At 49.2% G+C, this 23198-nt stretch overlaps 1 protein-coding gene across 5 annotated transcripts in view; it reads left to right on the plus strand.

Moving 5' to 3' along the window:
• Window positions 1-23198, plus strand: part of ehbp1 (EH domain binding protein 1) — a 112456-nt gene that overhangs the window by 82845 nt on the left and 6413 nt on the right. For all 5 annotated transcript variants that reach the window (XM_076050783.1, XM_076050779.1, XM_076050784.1 and 2 more), the window contains 2 exons: window positions 19614-19713; window positions 20782-20855. In XM_076050783.1, coding sequence (XP_075906898.1) covers window positions 19614-19713; window positions 20782-20855 — 174 coding nt within the window. The remainder of the gene's footprint in view (window positions 1-19613; window positions 19714-20781; window positions 20856-23198) is intronic.

The raw sequence follows: 23198 nt of genomic DNA on the forward strand, positions 1-23198 counted from the left end.
CGCTCGCCGTCCCATTTGGCTCCCGATATCGAGACTATCTCTCCTGTTTGTTGTGTTTGCTCGCCCCTGCCGCCGCCGCCGCCACCGCCGCCGTGCCCTCTTCCCCTTCCGCCATTGTGTCAAGCTGAAGGGCTGTTTCCTCCTCCTCCTCCTCTTCCTCCTTCTCCTTCTCCTCCTTCTTCTTCTTCACCCACTGATAAACCAGCTGCTCACCAGCAAGACGCCGGGTTATTTATTTCCAAACACCCTCGGCTGTAAAGGTTTTTTTTATTTTTTTATTTTTTTTGCACTTCTGTGATGGTCCATTCCGGAAAAAATGTGATTGAGTGGAAGGAGGAAGGAGGTGTCGACGACAAGACAGCAGGGAAACTAATAAAAGGAAAGTATCGCAAAGAGAAATTCACCTTCAGGTCGCTTTTCACCTTCCTTACAACATCAGGGAGGAATAGAAGTGATAAAATTGTGTTTTCCACATATTGGTGGTTTACACCTGGAGATACGCTGCAAAGGTCCCTGTTTTTCAAATTCAACATTCCCGCTCACATCAGAACCAGGATCATTAACTCGCTTTCTACACACAAGTTCATTTTAGCGCTTTCTTACGTTTAAGATTCAAGATCTTTATTTGTCATGCATTCACGCCGGATGTGCGGTGAAACGACGCTTTGCGAGGAAATCGCACAAACCACAAAAATGACATTAAAAGCAAAGAAAGAAACAGCAAGAGTGGCAAAAACAATGTGAAATAACGCTGTAATAAACCGAAGACCTCAATTTCACTCACGAAATTCTTCTGCGGCGTTGCCTCATACCTAAAAAATAATCATTTAAAAAAAAAAGTTTCACGGCCCCCCCACCCCCTCCCCCCACCTCCTCCACACCCGAGCGGCACCTTTTCTTAGTTGCCGAGAGAGGGTCCATTTCTGTTTCCATATCTCATTTTGCAGCACTTATCCCACAGACTCATCCAATAGCTTATGGATCGGGGCCTGTGGGCTCCAGAGCTGCAGGCGTCACAGCGAGATGTGACAGCTCCTAACTGAAGTAACCTTTATCACCTGGCCAGCCGAGGTCACCTTTTCTATACGCTGTCATAGATGATAGATATTTCCTCAGCCCGGACGCCGGGAATGTCTGTCTGAAGTTTTGGCTGATTGGCTGTTAGCGAAGCGTCCAGTATTGATCCATCCGCCGCATCTGACCGGCGCCTGCCACAGAAATGACCGGCGGCCGCCACCACCGCAGATGATGATGTGTATTTTTCCCACTTTTGAAACCAAACTTTTCTTTTGGGTGGGGGGGCAGCCAATATCGAGACATCCTCAAATTTCCTCTTGGCCTTATCAAATGTTGGTCTGCCTGCTTGACTAAAGCGAGGGCCTGGATCTCGTCTGGTTCACTGCATCGAGTTCTGTCAAGTTTCCTCAAGATGTTCAGCTTGAGTCGTGCAGTTACTTTGGCCCAGGTGAGGGCGTGCACGGCTGTAAACAGAGGGCTAAATATGAGTGCTGTCTGATCTCTAATCATGAGTCAGGCAACGCTGTTTTCACTCAAGACCAGGTTGGAGAAATGATCAAGATTGATTGAATTTATTCAATCATTTCAAATCACAGAAATACAAACAATTAAGGATGGTTTGAAATCATCCGGCCGCACAGCTTTCCTTGACTGAGGCAAAAGCTACCTGCTTATTTACGCCTCGCCTACATACAAATAATCATAATAATAATAATAATAATAATAACAACAGATAAAACTTCTGAAAATTGAAAAGCTCATCAGCAGATCGGGTCTCTCTCAGTCTCTTCCTGCTGACTTAACGGCTGATGTCGATTCAATCCATCACTCGGCCATCTCCGCATGTCTTCGTCGAGGCCGGTGCCGTCGGCCGCTCCAGCCGGTGCGACGCGGCGCCGTCCCACCGCGAGCAGCTCGCTCACACGATCCGGACCTGGCGGACGCCGGTTTGGGTGAGCGACTGAGCGGCGGAGCGACTGACCCACGACTCATTGTTCATCTGGCCGCTCTGGCAGAGGGAATCCTGCCGCTGCAAGCCCCCTCATCACCTGTCTCCGTGCCCTTCCCTCGTCCACGGCTTCTAAACCTCCTTTTTCACCCCTGAAATGACTAGAAACCAACAAGGCCCACGCAGCGTTTCCACTGATGTCGCTGCCAAAACTGCATCAGTTTCAAGCTCACTTTTCACACTTTCCTTCCCACCTCCCCCACTGCATCACTTTTTATGTTGCTCCCTTTTCATTATTAATATTATTATTATTATTGTTTATTTTTTAATCCCTGCAAGTCTTTATTCCCGTCTCCTTTCTCTCACCCCTGCAACCCCCCCCAGTTTGGGCACAATGCGTCCTTCGGCGGCCTTTTCTATTACGCGGCGGCCCTCCCCAGACGAGTCCCGAGTAATTGGGGTGGTTAATTTATTTACTCAGAGGCAGTTCACAGCACATTAAATAATAGAGATAATTGAACAAGAATTGTCAAGTGTCTTCTGATATCAGACACATTACAGGAGGGAGTGTGCATAAAACTGCATTTCTATGCCCCCATTGTTTATGGTAATTAAGTACACAGATTTATTCCTTGGTTGCCTTCCAAGCTTATGGCGAGCGCCATTGTTGTCTTCTATTAATATGTAATCAGTAAATAGTTTAATTTTCTAATCTGCGGTTGGAGAATTCACTTTCTAACGACTCTTAATTACTGCTGGGCTCTAATGAGTCTCGCCATGCCGACGCAGCCAGCCAATCAGAGGCCGGGCCCACGCCAGCGGGGTGGGATTTGAATTCCTGCGGTGCCCCCCCCCGCGCCCCCAACCCTCCCCACCACCGCTAATGAACTTGTTATTCTCGCACCACTGGGAACTCTGTCCTTCACACATGCAACACGAGGAGAAGGTTCACCTCGCCTCGCGCACGCAGAGGACGTTTATTGATTACGCCGGGAGAAAAATATCGCGTTTTATTCATCGTTGATAAATTGAAGCTGCGGGTCGGTTTACGCAAAACAGTTTCCTTGCACTCTGGTAAGTGTTCAATGCGGCGCTGCGTTTTTTGGAAATAGAGGAGAAAAGAGGAACACGGATATTCACTCAAACACACGTGTGTTTGGTTATTGCTGCAGTGTTAATCTCTGTCTCTTTGTGCTGAAATGCACCTGACCCCCCGGCATTGTTGCTGCTCTATAGGTGGGGGGAGGCGAGGTGTGTGTGTGTGTGTGTGTGTGTGTGTGTGTGTGTGTGTGTGTGTGTGTTCGGGGGGGGGCGGTGAGTTATCAGATTCCTCTAATTCAGAATTGGGTTTGAGGTATGAAGACGCATTCAAATGCAGCGTGTAGCCCTTTGTGGAGAGAAATCCCCTCAGCCGGCCCGAGCCGTCGCCTACCTGCCCTGCCCCTCCGCCTCCCTCCACCCACCACCGCCACCACCTATTTACTCTCTCCTCCCGTTTCAAATAGCCGCATAAGCGGCAACAATGGACGCAATTATCCCAAATAATGGCACTTAGCCGCGCCGCCGAGCCGCCTCTCACCTACTGCGCGTTTGATAAGACGAGATAAACAAGCAGCGAGAGAGGACGGGCGGGTGGGGGAGGTGGGGGGGGGGGGGTCGGTTGGCTTCTCCAGATTAACATATGTTTAAAAATCGCACTCCAAAGCGATAAGATTGACACAGGTTTTATTTATTTTTTTTCGGTTTTAATCTGCCTTTGTGTCTGACGAGTTGACGAGAGGAGAGACAGAGAGAGAGAGAGAGAGAGAGAGAGAGAGAGGCAGCAGGAGGAACTTCAGACGTCTGAGGGAGGGAGGGACGGACCTGTGTGTGTGCGTGTGTGGGTGCGAGTGTGTGTGTGTCTGCAGAGTCAACCTGTGGCTCAGCGGCGCCCGGGCAAACACACTAATCCCACCAGTTTGTCGTTCAATATTGTGCTTTGGAATTAGCAGATTTGTGGCGATAAACATACAGAATTATGACTCATATATTGTGTCTGCAGGCAGGCGGAGTGGTTGGAGGGGGGGCGGTGGGCGGTCTGTTTTTTTTCCCCCATTTAAAGCCACTTTTTATTGGCCCTCGCTCTGAAGCGGTGCAGTGTTTCCTCGTGTTGATATTTCCCAGGCGGTCAACCTCTGCCTCCTTTTTTGCTCTCTCTCTCTCTCTCGCCGTCATCCTAATCCAGCCGCATCCGACCGTCGTTCCACACAGATTTGAGACGGGCCCTCATGAGTGGCATCGATGCACGTGCACGCGCACACACACACACACACACACACACACACACACCGGGTTCCGGGTTTTTTTGCGAGGCGCCACAAACAGCGGCGTTAAGAACATCGTCGGCCGCCGCTTTCTTTTCACCGACGCCGACTGCCCTGAAGAAGCTTAACATTAATTATTGTAACTTTGGGGCAGATTACATCCGCGAGTCCCGGCCCCTTGTAAAGTGCAGCCCGGGACTCGTCTTGACCTCCTACACAAGAGCTTAAAGACACAAGAATGGCATTTTAGCAACTTTAATGGGATAACCAGTCTAATCTTTGAAGCGCTGGAGGAAGAGAGAGTGTTTGGACTATAATAGCCCTCGACGCCTCGCACACAGGAAGCAGGACCAGAGCTTTAATCAGCCGTCCTCCTCCTACTTCTCTTTTCTTATTTTCTTCTTCTTCTTCTTCTCTTTTTTCACTCCACTGTGAAGCGAGTAGCGTTGAAGCTTCAGCAGCATCTCCTGCTTCCAGCTGAGGCTGATGTGGAAAACAAATTGGCCAAACTACGGCCCAGGGGCTATATGCGGGCCGTTAAATCTTTTTAATCCGGCCCGCCAAACTTGAAGAAATTATATTAATAGTCAGTAAGTCATAAAATAGCTGTATTTCGTCCATTTTTCCAGTGTTTTCAGAGTCATTTCAATAAAGAGCCGAATACAGTGGGGCTTCAAAGACACTGATTTTGATGTAACTTTGCTTTGGCTCATTTTCAATCGACATTAAAGCAACATGATATGTTTTCTACATATCCCATGACATAGTTTTTCCTCCTATGAGGTGGGTCACCAAAACACTCCATCCATCTGCTGCTGCTCCGCCCCCTCTGTCACATTTTAGAACCCATTGTGGCCCCACCAGTCAAAAAGTTTGCCCACCCTTGAACCAGCCGAATACCGTTGCCGCGCGCAGGGATTGCAAGTAAACTGGTGGCAGGCAACACACACACACACACACACACACACACACACACACACACACTCACACGGCTGTTAGAAGATGCTTCCATTCAAAGCCTTTGGTTATTTTCTCTCCTTCATCAGTGTTGTCGTCGTTCATTTCCAATCGAACGCTTTCGTGGATCACAGTGGTGGAACGCATGGGTGTGTGTGCGTGTGTGTGTGTGTGTGTGTGTGTGTGTGTGTGTCTGTTTGTGTGTTGTGTTTTCTTCCTGGTCATCTTGGATTCACTTGAGGAGCAAGTGTTCCGTGCCCCCCTGTGGGGGAGAAAAGATCGTTCCTTGAACAGCGTTTGGCTCCTTCTTGCCTTTGAGGGGACAAAACAAAGGATTTGAGCCCCTCTCTCTCTCTCTCTCTCTCTCTCTCTCTCTCTCTTTTTTTTTTTTTGGCGGGGGGGTAGGTTGAGTGCGTGTGTGTGTGTGACCTGAAGGTTCTAATGGGTCAGAACTCAGATTAACACCCCCACTGCCCTCACTCACCACTCATGCACTTAATCTGCTCTGCCGTTTGAATGTTTGAGCGGCAAAAAACAATTTAATTAGTCGACTTGCGAGGGCGACCAACACCAAGCAACCCTCTCTCTCTGTCTTTCTCTCTCTCTCTCTCTCTCTCTCTCTGTCCCACTACCTCTCTCTGTCCACCTCCCTAGTCCAGAAATAGCCACCCTCCCACCCAGATGTGCCGCTTTTTCCTTTTTTTCCCCCCTTTTTCCCTTTTTCCTTTTCCTCCGCTCCTCACCCCCTCACCCCCTCACCCCCCCGCCTCCCTCATTTCTTTTCTCCGGCTCGGTGTCAGCCTTCCTTACATTCTTTAACAGTGGGGATGAAAGGGGGATTTTTAGGAAGATTAGGGAACGGGATCCTCTGGGCATTGTCTGGAAATCTTCAGATAAAACGAGCCGGGCTGATGGAGTCAAACGGAGGGAGGAGGAGGAGGGGGAGGTCGGGGGTGGGGGGGGTCGCCTCTCCTCGCCGCATCCCTAAAGACCGGAGAGATAAATGTGTTTTGTGAGTTAGAGCGGTGAATTAATAACGCCGGCCTTCTCTCTCTCTCTCTCGATTTATTTATTTCTTCCTCTTCAAGCGACGTCACTTTTTGTTTCTCTGCGTTTCGACAATAAAACGGCTCCCTCTCGACGCCGCTGATAGTTGGAGATTAAAGATTTGTAGCGGAGGAGGGTGGGTGGGGTGTTTGGCCGGGAGGAGTGGACGGGGGGAGGTGGACAATGGCCGCTCATGATAATCTGCTCTTTATTGCAGCGTCCTGCCAAAGCTTTCATTAGCCGCCTCTCAGCCTGAGACCCCAGCAAGCAGGCAGGCGGCCGCGCCAGTAAACCAGGCTGGAAGCTGCCAAACACATCCTCAGACTGGGAGACACACACACACACACACACACACACACACACAGACGCGAGATAGGGTTTAGTAAGCACACAAAATATGCGCATACACACAAAAGACTGCAAAAAAAAACAAATGGAAACACATTTTTGTGTTTCTAGCAGTATCCCAAATATTTTTTTTCTCGGGCTGAACTTTATCGCTCAGAATTGAAAAAAAAAAGAAAAAAAGAAGACGATCGAGTAAAAAAATGTGGTTGTGTGGGCTTATTTTTTGACGGGCTGTTTATCTGAGATGTGAATTATCCCTGTTTGTTTTCGCTTGACAATACCCCGCCATCCCCCACACACCATTATCACTGAGTTAACAAAATGCGGCCCGACAAGATGATTGAATTTTAACCCTCGCAGTCAATTAATCACGGCTTTCTCATGCTAACGGCGGCGGCGGCTCTCCACGGTGCAGGTTAATGACGGAGGCTCGGCCTGGTAATTACACCATTCACTTGCTAACACGGCCGCTCACCATGCTACTAACACACACACACACACACACACACAGAGTCAGTCCTCCCCATTTCCCATTGTAATAAGCACTCCAGGCAACAAATACCAACAGCTGTCTTTCCCCGACGCATTTCCATTTAAAAAATATCTATTTAAATACGGCAATTTTGCATTTGTGTATTGAATGTGAGCGCCGGCGAGCGCTTGACTTGTCATGTAACTTGTTCTTTGGGAGGGGCGAGGCCGCGGGGTGTGTGTGTGTGTGTGTGAGGCGGGGGGGTTGTCACATTTACAAACAAAACAAGGGACGGCGTGGAAACGGGAGTGCGTTAAGCGAGGAACCGCCATCCGGGAAGTTTCCTACCAACAACAGCAGCAGCAAAAAAAACACAAACGCATTTGAAAATTCTCTTCTCAATGAAACCAAAAATTTCACAATGACAAGAAGCTGCTGCCCCTGAGCAAATCTGAAGAAAGAAAGAAAGAGGAGGAGGAAGCAAGAAGATAAAAGATGTAATGAGGGTGTAATGGTGGGGGGAGGGGGGCATTAAATGGGAGGGATGACTAATGTTGTTAGCGTAGCCGCTGCCGGCCGGTCGGCAGATTAATTCATCAAGCAAATTCAGCGTCTTCGCCTCCCTTCCGCCACTTGTCGCCAGGCGTGTAATATGACACCCCTCAAATTTGTTCTAACATTTACCCCCGAGGGTGGAGCCCCCCCACCACACACACACACACACACACACACACACACACACACAGACACTCTGCGCTTCTCTTTGCTAATGGGCCAGGCGGAGCCACTTATGCTAAAAAGGTTGTGTCTGTGTGTCTATCAGCAGGCCCCTCTCTCTCTTTCTCTCTCTCTCTCTCTCTCTCTCTCTCTCTCTCGCTCTCTCTCTCTCTCCCTCTCTCTCCCTGTCTCTCTGTCCTCCACTGGGCTCCTCACAGATCTGTTTCCTTCAGAGGTGACGCTGCCGCTCCTTCACTTCTCATTATTAGTGTGTGTTTAAATGTTTGAACAGAGGATAGGAGGGGGGGGTGAAGTGGGGATGATTGCAAAGTGGGTGGGGACGGAAGGGCAGGGGAGGGGTGGTGCAAAAATAAAGTCCCCCGGAATCTCTTTCAGTTTTGTTAAGTTTTTTTTTTGTTTGTTTTGTCTTTTGTATATAAATTAGATTTGATCTTTTTGGTTTGTGGGGCTATTTTTTTACCTCCTTTTTAAACCAAAAAATATCCACCTTAGTTTATGTCTGCGTCTCTCATTTGCAAAATAGTTTTGGAATAAAAGTCCCATAACACACGTCACACAAATGCAGGTGTATCTATCATAAAATGTTGGACTTTAAAGCATGACACTCACAGATGGACTTACAGAGAAATACCAACCTGAAATTTGATGAATTTTTGATGAACAACACAACAAGTCTAACTAGAACCCTCAAAAGCCAAATCAATAACAACCCTTTCATTGAAATCTTTTGAACGCCTCATGGAAGAATCGCACATTTCGCACATTTTAAATATTGATTGAATCAAAGCCCTGCTGCCGCCGCCCCTGCAGGACGTGAGAAGTCAAATGTTTGCGTTAATCTGTTCCCAGTTAACGGCGTGGACAGGTAGCCACGCCTGACGCCCCCCCCCCCTACACACAAACCTCCCTCCAAGCTCCGAGTCAACTCGTGTTTCTCCACCCCGCTAAGCTCCCCAAATGGTTCACACCTCAGTGTGTGTGTAAACACACACTCGGGGAGCTAAACCACCTGGCTTAACCTTAGCTTAGTCCCACAGAGCCACGGCTTATCTGCACATTTCAACAGGGATTCCATCACACTGCTCTCAGCCGCATGTGGCAGCGGGGAGGCTGTTAGGCCTGCGTTCACACCAGCCCGAGAGACCCAATCAGATTCCGAGTCGGCTTGATTGACACGCAAAACTCTGACTCTGCTGCATCTTCACTCTCTGGGTTCCATTGTGGAGGAAACGAATCCAAAGAAAGATTAGATTAGATTAGTTTAGATAGATACTTTATTCATCTCCCGGAGAGAGTTGCATTTACAGCAGCTTGAAAAGGGAACTAGTGTGATGCAATGCAATGCAATGTTCTATACCAGGGGTGGGCAAACTACAGCCCATGGGCCATATGCGACCCGTTAAGCTTTTTAATCTGGCCCGCCAAACTTGCAGAAATGACATCAATAGTTAGTAAGTCATGAAATAGCTTCATTTCATCCATTTTTTCAGTGTTCTAAGAGTCATTTCAATAAAGAGCTAAACACCCTGAGGGCTTCAAAGACACTGCTTTTGTTGGAACTTTGCTTGGGTTAATTTTCAATTGACAATAAAGCACATGTTCTCTACGTATCCCATGATATATTTTTTCCTTCTATTCGGTGTGTCACCAAAACACTCCATCTATCTGCTCCTGCTCTGGCCCCTCCGTCACATTTTAGAACCCATTGTTTGCTCTCCCCGGTTCTAAACTGTAGTATGGAGAGAGATAAAAGCGCGGTAAAAAGTAAATAAAGTCATAATACTGTTTGAATAGTTTTGCAGTCATGTTCATTTGACAAAAAGCATCAGAAACAAGTTGCATTGAACACATATTGAATTGAGCAACAAAAAATCTAACAAAAAAATCAAGGCTTGGTAAAGACTAAAGTACGTCAGCAAATGGTTGCTGAGGAGACCAACAGTCATGTCAGATCACGTTCATTCAAGTTGCGTTTTTTTCTTCCTCCTCATTTCACAAGTTTGCCCTGCAAAATTATTGCACCACCGAAAACAGCAACTGAGTTCAGCGAAAAACAAAACAAACAAAAAAAAGAGAGAGAACACAAGAACAGGAAAAGAATAACACAATAGAACATCAAAATCTTTTCAATGTTTTCTCGTAACTTTTGTCGACAAGTAAAGTGAGTCATAAGTTTAATGTTGATTTGACAAAACTAGGACAGAATAGATGTACTTAATTGATCCCAAATATTGAAATGGTTACGAACAGAAGCGATTGCGTCGGAACTCCTGCGAGCGAGGAGCCGCAGCCTCCGTGTGATGTGGCGGCGACACTCCTGGTTGTGAAGGCCCACTCTGCGGCGCTTTGCACTCTTTGGAGTGGCGTTAAGAGAAAGAAGGAGCCGGGCGGAGGGAGGAGCGGTGTGAGAACGCCGAGTCCAGGGCCGAGCAAACATCACGGAGGCTCGGCCGAGAGCTAAATCCCGCAGATAATGGCCACTGTGTCAAAAGACTGAAGGCGGGGGGGGGCATTGGGTTGGGGGTGAGGAAGGTGGAGGAGGGGGGAGGGATTACACTGGCGTTTTGCATCAGTTGCCTTCTGCTGGGTGGCCTCGCTCGTCATGGAGAAAAGAAGGCAGGGATGGAGGGAAAGAGAGGGAGCAAGAGAGAGGTAGGGGGAGGAAGGGGGGGGGAAGCATTTAAGGCGGCACATTGAGGAGGAGAGTCTCTTAATGCCATCAAAGCAAGGGGAGAAATCAGCCATTAATTTATTCTACCGGCCCTCACCACACACACACTCTCTCTCTCTCTCTCTCTCTCTCTCCCTCTCTCTCTTTCTCTCTCTCTCTCTCACACACACGCACGCACACAAACACTGCACAAATTTCACCAATATCTGTTTCCTCGCCTGCCTGAGACAGAATTTTACATTAGTAGTAGTAGTGGTAATTGTAGTAACAGTAGTAGTGGTGGTAGTAGTAGCAAAGACCTTAAATGATTTGTGCGTGGATTAAATTATAGTCCTGACGTGAGGAAGAGGAGAAGGAGGGGAGAGGAGGAGGAGGAGGATGGAAAAACGTAAAAATAGAAAGTCTCCCCCCTCAGATTGGGGAGGGGAGGCAGATGACTGGGCTATTCAGCGGCTGATAAGAACTGATGGGAAGGTTAATAAGCTACACACTCAGGTCATCACAGGCTTTCTGCTGGCTGCAGAGGAGAATGGAGGACGAGGACGATGATGATGAGAGGGAAGGAGGGGAGCGTGTGTGTGTGTGTGTGTGTGTGTGTGTGTGTGTGTGTGTGTGTGTGTGTGTGTGTGTGTGTGTGTGTGTGTGTGTGTGTGTGTGTGTGTGCAGAGTTGGAAGCGGTGCGTTTCTTTCATATCTGCACCTTCTGAAGGTCTCTCAGTCGACTCCATCCTCTGAAAGTTTACCGACTGCAGCAGCACTTTTATCATGAGACCAGCTCGTTACAAATATGTCGTTAAAATGCCTGGATGCTAAGCCAGAGTCGATGGCGTTGAGTAGATTTGGAGGAAATGTTTGTCTTGTCTGTCGTGGACGTGTTCCGACTGACGTCAGACCCCACTGCAAACACAACTCGGGCTAGGTTTTTTTTTTTCTTCTTTTTTTTCCCACAATCCCCCAGTGTAACCCGAGGCCGGCGGCTCGAACCCCCACTGAGCCGAAGACAAAACACTCGAACCCGGCCCTAATCTCTTGTCCTCCCTCGGCTCTCGTACCTTCGCTCCACCTCTGCACACTCAGACTGTGTCAGCAAGTGCTGTGGTTATATAACCAGCCATAAAAAAAAAATAAAAATAAAAATCATTCATTCCCTTTAATTGAACTTCATTTCTGCATAAAAACATGCAGAAATGCAAAAATCATCCAAACGGTATTTACGGAAATATACATTTTTAAAGGATTCTTAAATAAAAGCATGACTAAGATATAAAGATTAATAGCAAAGACCATGTGATGCTGCGTCTTCAACATGCACCCCCAACACACACACACAGACACTGCAGACTTCTTCTTTCATTTTCCTCCCAGAGTGCAGCGGCTCTGTTGTTGCAGGATCTCTGCCCCCACTGTCGTTGTGTTGTATCACTGGAGCTCAATGGAACCCCCCCCCCCCATGCCTTTCCCTCAAACCCCCCTCCCGCACCCTCCTCCCCCTCCCAGAGGGTCCGAGGCAAAGGTTCCCCTGCTCCAGAGAAGAGAAGCGGGACCCTGGCATGGGGTCTCTCCCCGCCTCCACCCGCCGTGGGCGCTCTTGTCCCACCGCCGCCTCTCACCCGCTCACCTTCATAATAAAAGAGACCCCTCACCCTCCTCCCCTCTCCTCACCCCTCACCACCCCTGTGGAAAGGAGCTATAGCGCGAGCCGCAGAAGATCACACTGTTAATAGGATGATGCCTTTTTGGCTTTTGTCATGAGATTATGAACGGGGATCGCCTCCTCCTCCTCCTCTTCTTTTTCTTCTTCTTCTTCGCTCCTCCCGCACACAGCCACAGGCGCCCCGGACCCCCCACCCCCCACCACCCTCCCTCTCTCCCCCCCTGTCGACCTGGAGTGGAGGCAGGCGTAACCGAGGCTTTGTTCCTCTGCTTGTATGGCAAAAGACTCGCTAATGAAATACCTTTTAGGGGGTATCGGCAGGTGAGCTCCCCAATCAGCCGTCTCAGGGAAAACACACACACACACACACACAGACTGGAGGGCTCTCTCTCTCTCACACACACACACACACTCTCACACATGCTCTTCGTCTCCTCTCATCTGCCCCCCTCTCGCTATATTAATTACCTGAAGTGCTGCGGCCTCGTCTCAGCCTCTCTCAGCTCTCGCTCTCCTCCTTCTCTTCATCTTCCCGCCATAGAGGCAACGGGCTAAGCTAGTAGTGCGTGTGAGTGTGTGTGTGTGTGTGTGTGTGTGTGTGTGTGTGTGTGTGTGTGTGTGTGTGGAGGGAAGCGAATTGAAGAGAAGGCCGGGTTAGTAAGAGAAAAGGCTGGATAATAACGGTGGTAATGAAGATGGGTGGCAATAATGAGAAAAGGTCATTGAGAAATGTTGCGTGTCTGGCTGCGATTTTCTCCTTCTGAGTCAGAGGGGAGTGATCGTGATGGGGGGCCATGGAAACCATCTTGTTTAGAAGAAGAAGAAGAAGAAGAAGAAGAAGAAGCCTAGATCAGTCCCACATTGGGGAAGTTTTCGTAATTACAGCAATGATACGGTGCAAAAGAAGAAAAATTGCGTCAATAAAAAAGCCAATAAATATTAAAAGAAATATTTCTAGGCTAAGAAAGGGGAAAAACAAGATATTTACATTATATTGACATTTGGATTATTTTACAAGTTATGTCCATAATATTGACAGATAAATAAGTGTTTTATTGCACGTTTATGAAAAACACATTTCGCGTTAAAAGCAGGTGACAGCGAGGGAGCGATCAGGCTTCTGCAGCGTTTTTAGAAACGTCGACCTGCTCCGTCGTTCGTTCTTTCTTCTTTTCCGTCTTTTTTTTTTCCGTCCTTTTTTTCTAACCGGCTGGTTTTTCCGTTTGCACTCTGTTGGAGCTGCACTCGCACCAGTGACTCGCCGTCTGATCAAGGCGCCAGTCTCTCTCTCTCTCTCTCTCTCCCTCTCTCTCTCTGTGCGTGTCTGCCTTCCTGTTGTGTCGTCGTCGTTGTCGTTGTTGTGGTCGTTCCTGTCTTTTTTTACGCGGCTCTCCGTTTTTCCTCCGCGGCCTTCTCTCGCTCTCTGTCTCTCTCCCTCTCTCTCTAGATAGAGGCGGCAGCAGGGCGGTCTGGGCTTTAACAGACACAGGCTGCCTCCACCGGCCCCATAGTCTGTCACTCTCTGATAATGTTTATTGATTTGTGGCAAAAAAACACAATTTGATGGAGTGGGGGTGGAGGTGGGGGGGAGGGTGGAGGGAAAGGGGAGGGTGGTGTTTGTGTGATTGTCACAGTTTGGCTCCCTCTGAAAAACGTGAAGGTGGGGCGGGGAGGCGATCTACTGCAGAAATGGATTTTTGTTTGTTTCTGTGGTTTTATTTTGAGCGAATGTTAATCCGGAGAATATGTTTCATTTATGGAACAACAGAAGCTGTTTGCTGGAGGAATGTCGCGCAAACAAAAAAAGCGGAGATGGCAACAGAGGGGTAGAGCTGTGGGAAGAGGTGAATTCCCTCCCAGGTGTGACAGCTGCTGCTCCAGCTCCTCTCGTGCTCATCATCAAAAATTCTCCGCTTTGCCGCTATAATTGTGCATATAAAGCTTTGATTAGAAAAGCAAGCAGGTTCCCACTGAAGAACAGCGTCATCTGTGGCACCTTTGCAAAGCCAGGAGACGTGAATTTATTTTATTTTATTGGAAGGAAAACTGAACAAAATAATGGATGGAAAAGCAAAATAACATTTTCCCATCTGGAGGACGAGAGGTCGGCCTGCTGTTTGCACAGTGTGTGTGTATGTGTATGTATGTCTGTGTGTGTGTGTGTGTGTGTGTGTGTGTGTGTGTGTGTGTGTGTGTGTGTCAGGCCGAGGAGGTCAAGAGGACGAGCTCCATCGTCTGTGTTTGACAAGATCTTTGAACACTAATGTTCAAACAGCGACGCCGATGCCACCGTGTGCGTTTGTCTGTCTGTGTGTGTGTGTGTGTGTGTGTGTGTGTGTGTGTGTGTGTGTGTGTGTGTGTGTGTGTGTGTGTGTGTGTGTTCACACTGCTGCTCATTAAAAAAGGCTTTTGCAGTGGCGGCGAACCTCCCTGTCCCACCACCTTAAAGCAGAGGTGGAGATCAGGGCTGCGGCTACCTTCCAGCTCCCAGATTATTATATTTTGAAGTCAACATCTGTTGATGTGCATCATGGACAAAAAAAAAGGTCTTCAAATTAAAAAACATATTTTGCGAAAAACTGTCATGGAAACGCAGCTTCTCTGTCTTGGACACTTTTCCTTTTTTTTCTCTCCTGTTTCCTCAGAGGAAGGGGGGTGCAGGGATGAAGGGGGGTGCAGAGTGGAAAATAGGTGCGTCTGAATCGGTTAATGTGTCCCATTCAGCCGCCGTCCTACACGGGTTCAATAAAGCGGGAACCTGCTCTGTGCGGCGGGGCCATTGTGCCATTGAGGGCCTGGTACATGAGAGTGGGGGGGTGGAGGAGTGGAGGGGTTGGAGGGGTGGTAGCCCTCAGCCGCACTCCAGTTGAGAGCGGAGCAGAATAGAGGGTGGGGTTGGGGTGTGTGTGTGGTGGGGGGGGGGTCACCGTGGTGCAACCTGCTGCCACCGCCGCCCTTATTTGGACTCGGCTGCTTTGAACGGAACGTCCTCCCCTCCACCGTCACTTAGCCCTGTGTTTACAGCCAGGCTGTCAGCTTCCCGGTAAAGAAAAAAAAAAAAAATCACAGCGAGCTTTGCTGGACCTTCAGGAAGCACGGAAGGCAGCGGGGGAGAGGAGAGAGACCAGGAGACGGCTTATTTGCTTCACACCATTCAATGGAAGCACCTGCAAAAATCACAATTGTACTTTGTTGAAATTTTAGAAAATATCGCTTTTATTTTGCGGAAGAACTGTCATGGAAGCGCATACTGACGGACTGGATCGTCCACTTCCTGTTGCTGTTGAAGTCGTCGGTGGATTTTCTTTTTCTCCATAATGTGACATTTTTTATCTCATCGGCGACGCTCAAGACATGCTGAGAATTTTACTTTCACCGGAGCTGGGTGGAAACACCTGTTTCTGACCCTGAACTTGAATGAATGTGGCTGCAGCCTTCCTCTCCGTCACTCCGACCGTAATTAAATCAAGTCTTGCGTACCCGTGCTTCTAGCGTACAATAACCCCACCTCCACCACCACCACCATCTCTCTTATTAGTCCGGCCCCCGTCATGCATATTCACGCCGGGGCCTTTTAACGAGCTCTTACCTCATCACAGGAAACAATGTTCATCCTGTTCTCTTTATTCCTCCTCCACTCGCTTTCTTTCATGCTCCCTCGGCTTTCATCCCGCCGGATTCCCCGCTGATCCCGGGCCGAAGGAAGCGAGCGTAGAACCCCCGCCCTCCCCCCACCTCCCACTAAAAAAAAAACAACAATACACGCGATACACAAAATGACTTGGACGCTGAGGAGAAGTTGTGCTTTATCGCCTCCTCCTCTTCTCCTCCTCCTCCTCCTCCGCCTTTTCTACAAGTCTGATGGACAAATTGGATTAGCAGCTATTGGATTAAATGGCAAAGTGACAGATAAGAAATGAGATGAACGTGCATGCGATCGCAGTTTTTAATGTGTTTTGTTGTTTTTTTTTCTCCCTTTCTGGTAATTCGTCCCTTCGGTTCTTCTGGAAACTTTGTCTTGAAGGAAGACAGAGACGGACAGACGGATGAGAGAGAGATTTATGATTTGAAAATTCAAAAGTGCATCATTTGAAAGTAGATAGACAGATAGATAGATAGATAGATAGATAGATAGATAGATAAAAGTACTTTATTTATCCTGAAGGAAGTTTAGTTTCTCAGCTGCACAGTGGATGGAATCATTTATCAGCAAATCGGTTCGTAAACCAGTGCATAGAAAGCAAGAGAATATTTCAAATAAAGAATCAGCGGGTTGTGATTTAGCTTTGAATCGGCTGCTTTGTTTTTTTTTATATGTTATTTCAACGTAGAGAAAATGAATGGACGGTGAATCCCTTTTGAAGTTCTTTAACAGAAAAAATTCAAATCTGTAAAAGGAAGAGAGCGTCTGAATCCTCACTGTTCATCCACTCACACTGAAGCTCGGTTGGATGTTCAACATTCCTCCACACGTATTATGTGTCCATTCGATTTGATCTCGTCATTCGATTGGACAGTCGTCTTTCTTCATCTCATCCTCCTTCCTTTTAGTCTGGATATTCACACACCAGTGGGGTTTGTGAGGGGGAAACAAGAGGGGCGGTCAGGTCGCTGTGTGTGTATGTGTGTGTGTGTGTGTGTGTGTGTGTCTGTGTCTGTGTGTGTGTGGTCGGATGGGGATGTATCAGTTTGTCAGATTGTATCTCTGCGCGCTGATAGCCTATCGGTGGCGGCGGTGGCAGTGATATTAGCAGTGATGGGCGGCGCTGCAGGTGGGCGGAGCCTCTTTATCTCCATCAGACACGTTTCTCTCCATCCTTTGATGTCCTGATCAAACATGGCCGCCGCGCCAAACTCACCGCCGCCGCCACGTCCTGGCTCGCCCCTCTCTCTCTCTCTCCCCTCTCTCTCACTCTTCCTCTTTCCCTCTCCTCCTCTCTTCCTCTCTTTCTCCTCCATTCCTCCTCTCTCTCTCTGCCTCTTTTTCTCTCTCCATCCCTCTCTCTCCCCCTCCTCTCACTTCCTCTCCCTCTCTCTCCTGCACTCCTCCTCCTCTCACTCTCTCTTCTCCTCTTCTCCTGTCTCCCTCTCCCTGCCTCTCTCTCCCTCTCTCTCTCTCTCTCTCTCTTTCCCTCTCTCTCTCTCTCTCCCTCATCCAACGCGCTGAGGAAAGCGAAGCTGCCAAAGCGCCAGATGCTTTGATCCAGGACGGCCCCCCGAGAGCCAGCGAGAACCGGGGGGCTTCGCCCGGCCAGGACCGGGGGGCTTCGGGGGGCTTTGCCCGGCCAGCACCGGGGGGGCGGACACAGTGTCGGCGGCGGCTGCCAGTGATATTTACACCACGACATTCGCCACTGCCCCCCCCCCTTCTGTTTGTTTGTTTGTTTGTTTGTTTGTTGCCTCCCCTCACAAAGACGCTCGTCCCAGCATGACCCGCTGATCCGCCCACGGCTGGTTCACTTCACTGAGCCGCTTCCCACTGAACCGACTCCAGTGAGCGAACGATTCCACAAGTCTTTTTGGAGAATTTGAACCGACGGATGGATGTTGCTTTCTTCTTGGCCTTATTTTTTATATCCCTACCCCTCCTCTTCCCCCGCCCTCCTCCTGCTCTCCGCTCGTGGCTCCTCCTCCTGCTCTCCGCTCGCAGATTTTTTTCCTTGCCGGTGAACCCAGCAAGTCGCTCGTCCGCCGCCTCCCCGTTTCGACCGGGGCCGAGGTCAAAGGTCGGCTCCGGCAGCGCAGCGCTCCCGTGTGGTGAGGAGGATGGCGAGCAGCTGTCGCTTCGTCCTCCCCCTCCGTCTTCCCCCTCCGTCTCTCTCTCTCTCTCTCTCTCCCCCTCTTGGCTTTGAATCGGCTCACCTGCCCTCCCCTCCTCCCCCTCCTTTCAGAGGAGGAGGAGGCAGGCCCGTGGTTGGCTGGGGGCTTTGGGGGCGTTGGGAGGGGGGGTGATATAGCTTTCTAATCCCTCCTCCGTCTCCCCGGCCGCCTCGGCCACAATGTCACAGCAGCTTAATAATATTTGCCGTTTATGATTTGCTTGTTTTATTTGACTTGGCGGCGGCGGCGGCGGCGACCCGTCAGCGCCGCCTGATCCCCCCTCGCAGCCTCGTCCGTCTCAAAGTTGACTACAGTAATCCACCATTCCGCTAAATCCCGACGCCCGCTTTCATTCGCTCCCCCCACCACCTCCACCCCTCCCCCTCCTCCCTCTGCTCCACCCTCTAAATGAAATTACATACATCTGCTGGCTCAGAGTATCACAAATGTACACACACACACACACACACACACTCGCCGGTGTGTGCGCACACGTCCACCATCCACACGTCGGTCTATTGTCGACGGTGACGCAACCCCACACACACACACACACACACACACACACACACACACACACACACACACACACACACACACACACAGCGCACTAAGCCACAAGATGTGTGTTTGCTGTTGATAGCGCTTCTTCTTCTTCTTCTTCTTCTTCTCCTCCCTCCTCTTTTTATTCTTCTTCTATTGTGTTTTTGCGTTGCTTTTTCCCTGCACGGCTACAAATATGTCACTTCCACACAGATTCTGATCACATGTCGGGGGTAAAACAAACAAAGGCAAAGCTTCAGCAACTTACGGCTGATGGTGAATGTTATTTGTTGTTTTTTCGTTGTTTTTTTTTTAAGCCAGTGCACGAATGATAAATTCAATATTTGCCACTTCAGTGTGATTTTAAAATTTAATCACGTTTCTTTCCCCCCCTCTGTCCTCCCTCTTCCTCCATCCTTCTTCCTCTTCCTCCTCCGTCCTCCCTCTTCCTCCTCCTCCTCCTCTTCCTTCTCCTCTTCCTCCGTCCTCCTGCTCAGTGTCAGATTAACGCCACTGTTTGAATGGCAGAGATTATTTCCCAGTTCTTGGCGTCGCTGAACTGACCGCAGCTCTTAATTGCAGCGCTGCCGGGAGGCAGATACGCAGAGTTAATCTAAAATTTGGAGCTGAATGCGGATTTATATTTCACGTCTTTATTCTTTAATGAAAGCACCTCGACGGAGGGTCTTCATTTACAACCATCACGTCTTCTTCGTCTGTTTGAAATCGCAGCCAAAGTCGTGATTCTCCTCCTCCTGGGTTTTACTATACGGGTGTCACTCACACACACACACACACACACACACACAATATCTTTCATACTAGGACTTAACAGGTGTTAACGCCGTTCATCCACTTCACCTCTTCCAAACATTATGTATGAACATAAACCAGTCACAGATTGACTTCCCTCTCTCTATTTATCAGCCTCACTCCTCTGACCGGTGTTGTGAACTTCTGTTGTGTCATATTAGACTGGATTCAAAGCTGCACATTGAAAAAAAAAAAAGAAAACCCTGCAATATATGTATTTTCCAGATAATGATCATCATTTGTTGACCCTCGTTTTTTCTTCGCTGTGTGTGCGTTTGCAGGCAACAACAAAGAGGAGGAGGAGGCCATGATGCAGGAGTGGTTCATGCTGGTCAACAAGAAGAACGCCCTCATCCGACGGCAGAACCAGCTCTCGCTGCTGTACGTGCACACACACACACACACACACACACACAGTGACAGACACACACCCGTCTCACGAGCTGCTCCGAGTGTCTTCACTGTTTCTGACGGGGTTTTTTTTGTTTCTGTTTTGATTCAAACGCGTTCTCATGTTCCACTTCAACCCTCGATCAAACTCGCTCCGTTCATCCGTCTCTCTTCTTTTGCCGACTTGACTTCCGCGCAGCAGACGGGACGTGAGAATCGATGGTCGCGCCGTCGTCGCCCTCTCTCTCTCTCTCTCCTGTCGTCCGTCTTTTTTCCCCTTCAGTCTTTTTTCTCCTCCTTTGTGCGCCGCTGATTTCAAAGTGTGGGAGCGGAGGGAAAGAGAGGGAGGAGAGATTGAACTGTTTCTAATCACATGACATCAGAAGGATACGAGAGGAGGCTTCTTAAGGCCCCAGCTGACAGCAGGGCTGATTATGAGCCCTCGCTGCTGCCCCCCCACCACCACCACCACCACCACCACCCCGCTTTTGTAATGTGGAGAGAAAAAAAGAGGCGGCTGTGAAGGACAAATTCTATTAAGGGGGCGAAGAATAAGCTCATTTTATTTGAAAAAAAGGAAGAAAAAAAAAAGACGGCGGCTGGAAGGAGGGAATTCAATTCAATTTGTGCTGCAGAACACACGACGCCCGACAGAGATGCAAATGAATTTCTTTGTCTTCTTTTTAACCTTTACATGATTCCACTCTTTTCAATTCATTTTTCGTTCTCACACACACACTCACTCACTCTCTCATTCACACACACACACACACACACACACACACAGTATCAGTTATGTGTAGTAGATTAATGCAGAGCCGGAGAGGCTTCGGCCGAGTCGCCCAATCGATGTTTATTGCAGGTTTCTTTAAGTGCTTTAATGATTTAGTCATTAACATATTGATGAACTTTGGTCCTGGTGCCTGTGTGTGTGTTTTCCTCCCTCTCTCTCTCTCTCTCTCTCTCTCTCTCTCTCTCTCTCTCTCTCTCTCTCTCTCTCTCTCTCTTTCTCTCCCTCTCTCTCCCTCTCTCCCTCTGTGGTTGTGTGACCCGCTGCAGGGAGAAGGAGCACGATCTGGAGAGACGCTTCGAGCTGCTCAACAGGGAGCTGAGAGCCATGCTGGCCATCGAAGGTGAGACGCACACCAGCACGCTGCCACAGGTGTCACTCAGGAGGAGGAGGAGGAGGAGGAGGAGGAGGAGAGGAAGAATCCCTGCTCCTCTCTTCCCTGCGGCTGGTGTTCTAGAAACTTGCCCTCCAGCGGCCATCCTCCTCCTCCTCCTCCTCGCTGTCCATCCTTCCATCCATCCTTCCTTCTTTCCCTCTTTCTGTCTTTCATTCCTTCCCTCCTTCCATCCTTCATCCATCCTTCCTTCCTTCCTTCCATCCTTCATGTGTCTTTCCTTCCTTCCCTCTTTCCGTCCTTCCTTCCTTCATCCCTACCTCCTTTCTTCATCCCTCCTTCCCTCTTTCTGTCCTTCCTTGCATTATCCTTCCTTCATCTTTCCCCCCTTCCTTCTGCCTCCGCCCCCTTTTTTTTCCCACCATCCTCCTCCCTGCTCAGCCTTGGTCATGGCTCAGCCTCGAGAGAGAAAGCAGGACGATTTGAATTCTGCGTCGGCCTCTTGATGAGGATTAAGATGCGAAGAAGAAGAAGATGGGTGGGTTGGAGAGGGGGGGGGGGGTAGATGGGGGGGATTTCACTGGCTGATACCTGATCAATACTATCTGTTTCTCAGCTGGAGCTGCGGCGGCAGACGATTAAAAAATAAAATCTGTTGAGAGACTGTTTACGAGGTGAAAGAAGCGCGGCGTCCGTGTGGCTGAAAGCCTGTTAACTAAACCACGGCCGCCCGGCGCCGCCATTGTGTCGTATCAAAGTTGTCAGTGGGGGGGATGGGGGGGGGCGGCCAACTTTAATCCCCTTCGACTTCGTCCTCTTTGGCAAAATGAACCTTTTGCCAATCAATGCAAATTGATTTTGCCATTCGACATTGACCACCGCCGCCGTCCCCTCCCCCCTCTGTCTCCCAGCAGCTTTTCGGACACCTATTGTAATTTCACCGGGCACCTGATAAGATAGCACGTCCATAATAAATCAATTGTAATTAGCAAGAAAGGAGGTGGGCCATGCTGAGGAGGAGGAGGAGGAGGAGGTGGTGGGGGAGGGCAGAGTAGGGGGGGAGGGGGGCTGCAGCCAGTTGTTGTGTATTTTTAGCGCTCCAAACAAAGGGATCGTAGTTTCTCTCACGACCGTTTCCGCTTTCGTCGCGTCCGCAGAACCGCGTTCGCTGCGCTAGGTGCACGCGCAGACGTCGCAGGCGCTGGTTGTAGTTCACCGTCGACTGAATGTTGTTTCCTCCTCTGCAAACTGGAGTGACGGAGCATTCATTCATCATTCATTCATCATTCATTCATTCATTCATTCATTCATCTCTTTTAGCAGCAACTGTTGGTCTTATTACAACTTGCCCTGCAAATGTTTTTGGTTAAAAAAAAGTCTTCGTTCTGTGACAGCGTCACAGATCTTCTGCAGAGAAGCACCTTGACACCGGTGGTAAATCTTCACTCAGGTTTGAACTTCACGGCAGGTGTTTGGTCCACGTTTGCCTGCTGGACTCTCGAGTGTGAGTGTGTGTGGTGTGTGTGTGCGTGCGTGTGCAGTCTGAGCCGGAGAGGTGGTGTGTGTCGTGTCTCGCCGCTCTGCTCCGTCTTCGTGCCGACTTGTTGGATTTGCCGCTGACTCACTTATCAGTCGGCCTGATTTTCCTCCCTGAGGGAGACACTTAACATTCACAGCCACAACCTTTTTGTAGCGGCCACAGATAGTTCTGAGCTGCTGGGACCAGTGTGTGTGTGTGTGTGTGTGTGTGTGTGTGTGTGTGTGTGTGTGTGTGTGTGTGTGTGTGTGTGTGTGTGTGTGTGTGTGTGTGTGTTGTCGAGCAGCCATCTCCTCAGTTCTTATTTGGTGCTTGGGCAGCTCCATTGAGCGATGGTCGGGCGTGCGAGTAATTGCTGATTTGGTTGACCAGTCGATGACAGAGAGGAGGTGTGTGGGGGGGGGGGGAGCAACGCATCATGAAGAAGATCCACCTATCTACACACACACACACACACACACACACACACACACACACACCAGTCTCCATGTATCTCTTAGTCAGCTGTGTTTGTGCGTCTCAGTGCAGTCAGTGTTGGACCGGAGCTGAGAGAGGGAACTGGAATGGTGACCATCTTCTGGGAGCTTCTGTGATGTTTCAGCTTAGCAAAGGGAAATTCCTCTAAAGTTGATGCGATGCGCCAATGAGACGCCTGTAAATGAGGTGATGAGTCTACGGTGCAACATTTACTGTGATTGAGAGAACAAGATTTGAGCAGAAACCATTTGGTTTCCAACAGTCAAACTCTGAACTTCACAACATGTCAACATAAAATGCTGATAGTCCTGCAGCGTCTTCCAGTTGTTGACTGGACG

The sequence above is a fragment of the Nelusetta ayraudi genome, unplaced genomic scaffold (assembly GCF_046127955.1).
Source record: "Nelusetta ayraudi isolate G7.1 ecotype Tasmania unplaced genomic scaffold, CSIRO-AGI_Nayr_v1 ptg000130l, whole genome shotgun sequence".
NCBI classification, from domain to species: domain Eukaryota; kingdom Metazoa; phylum Chordata; class Actinopteri; order Tetraodontiformes; family Monacanthidae; genus Nelusetta; species Nelusetta ayraudi.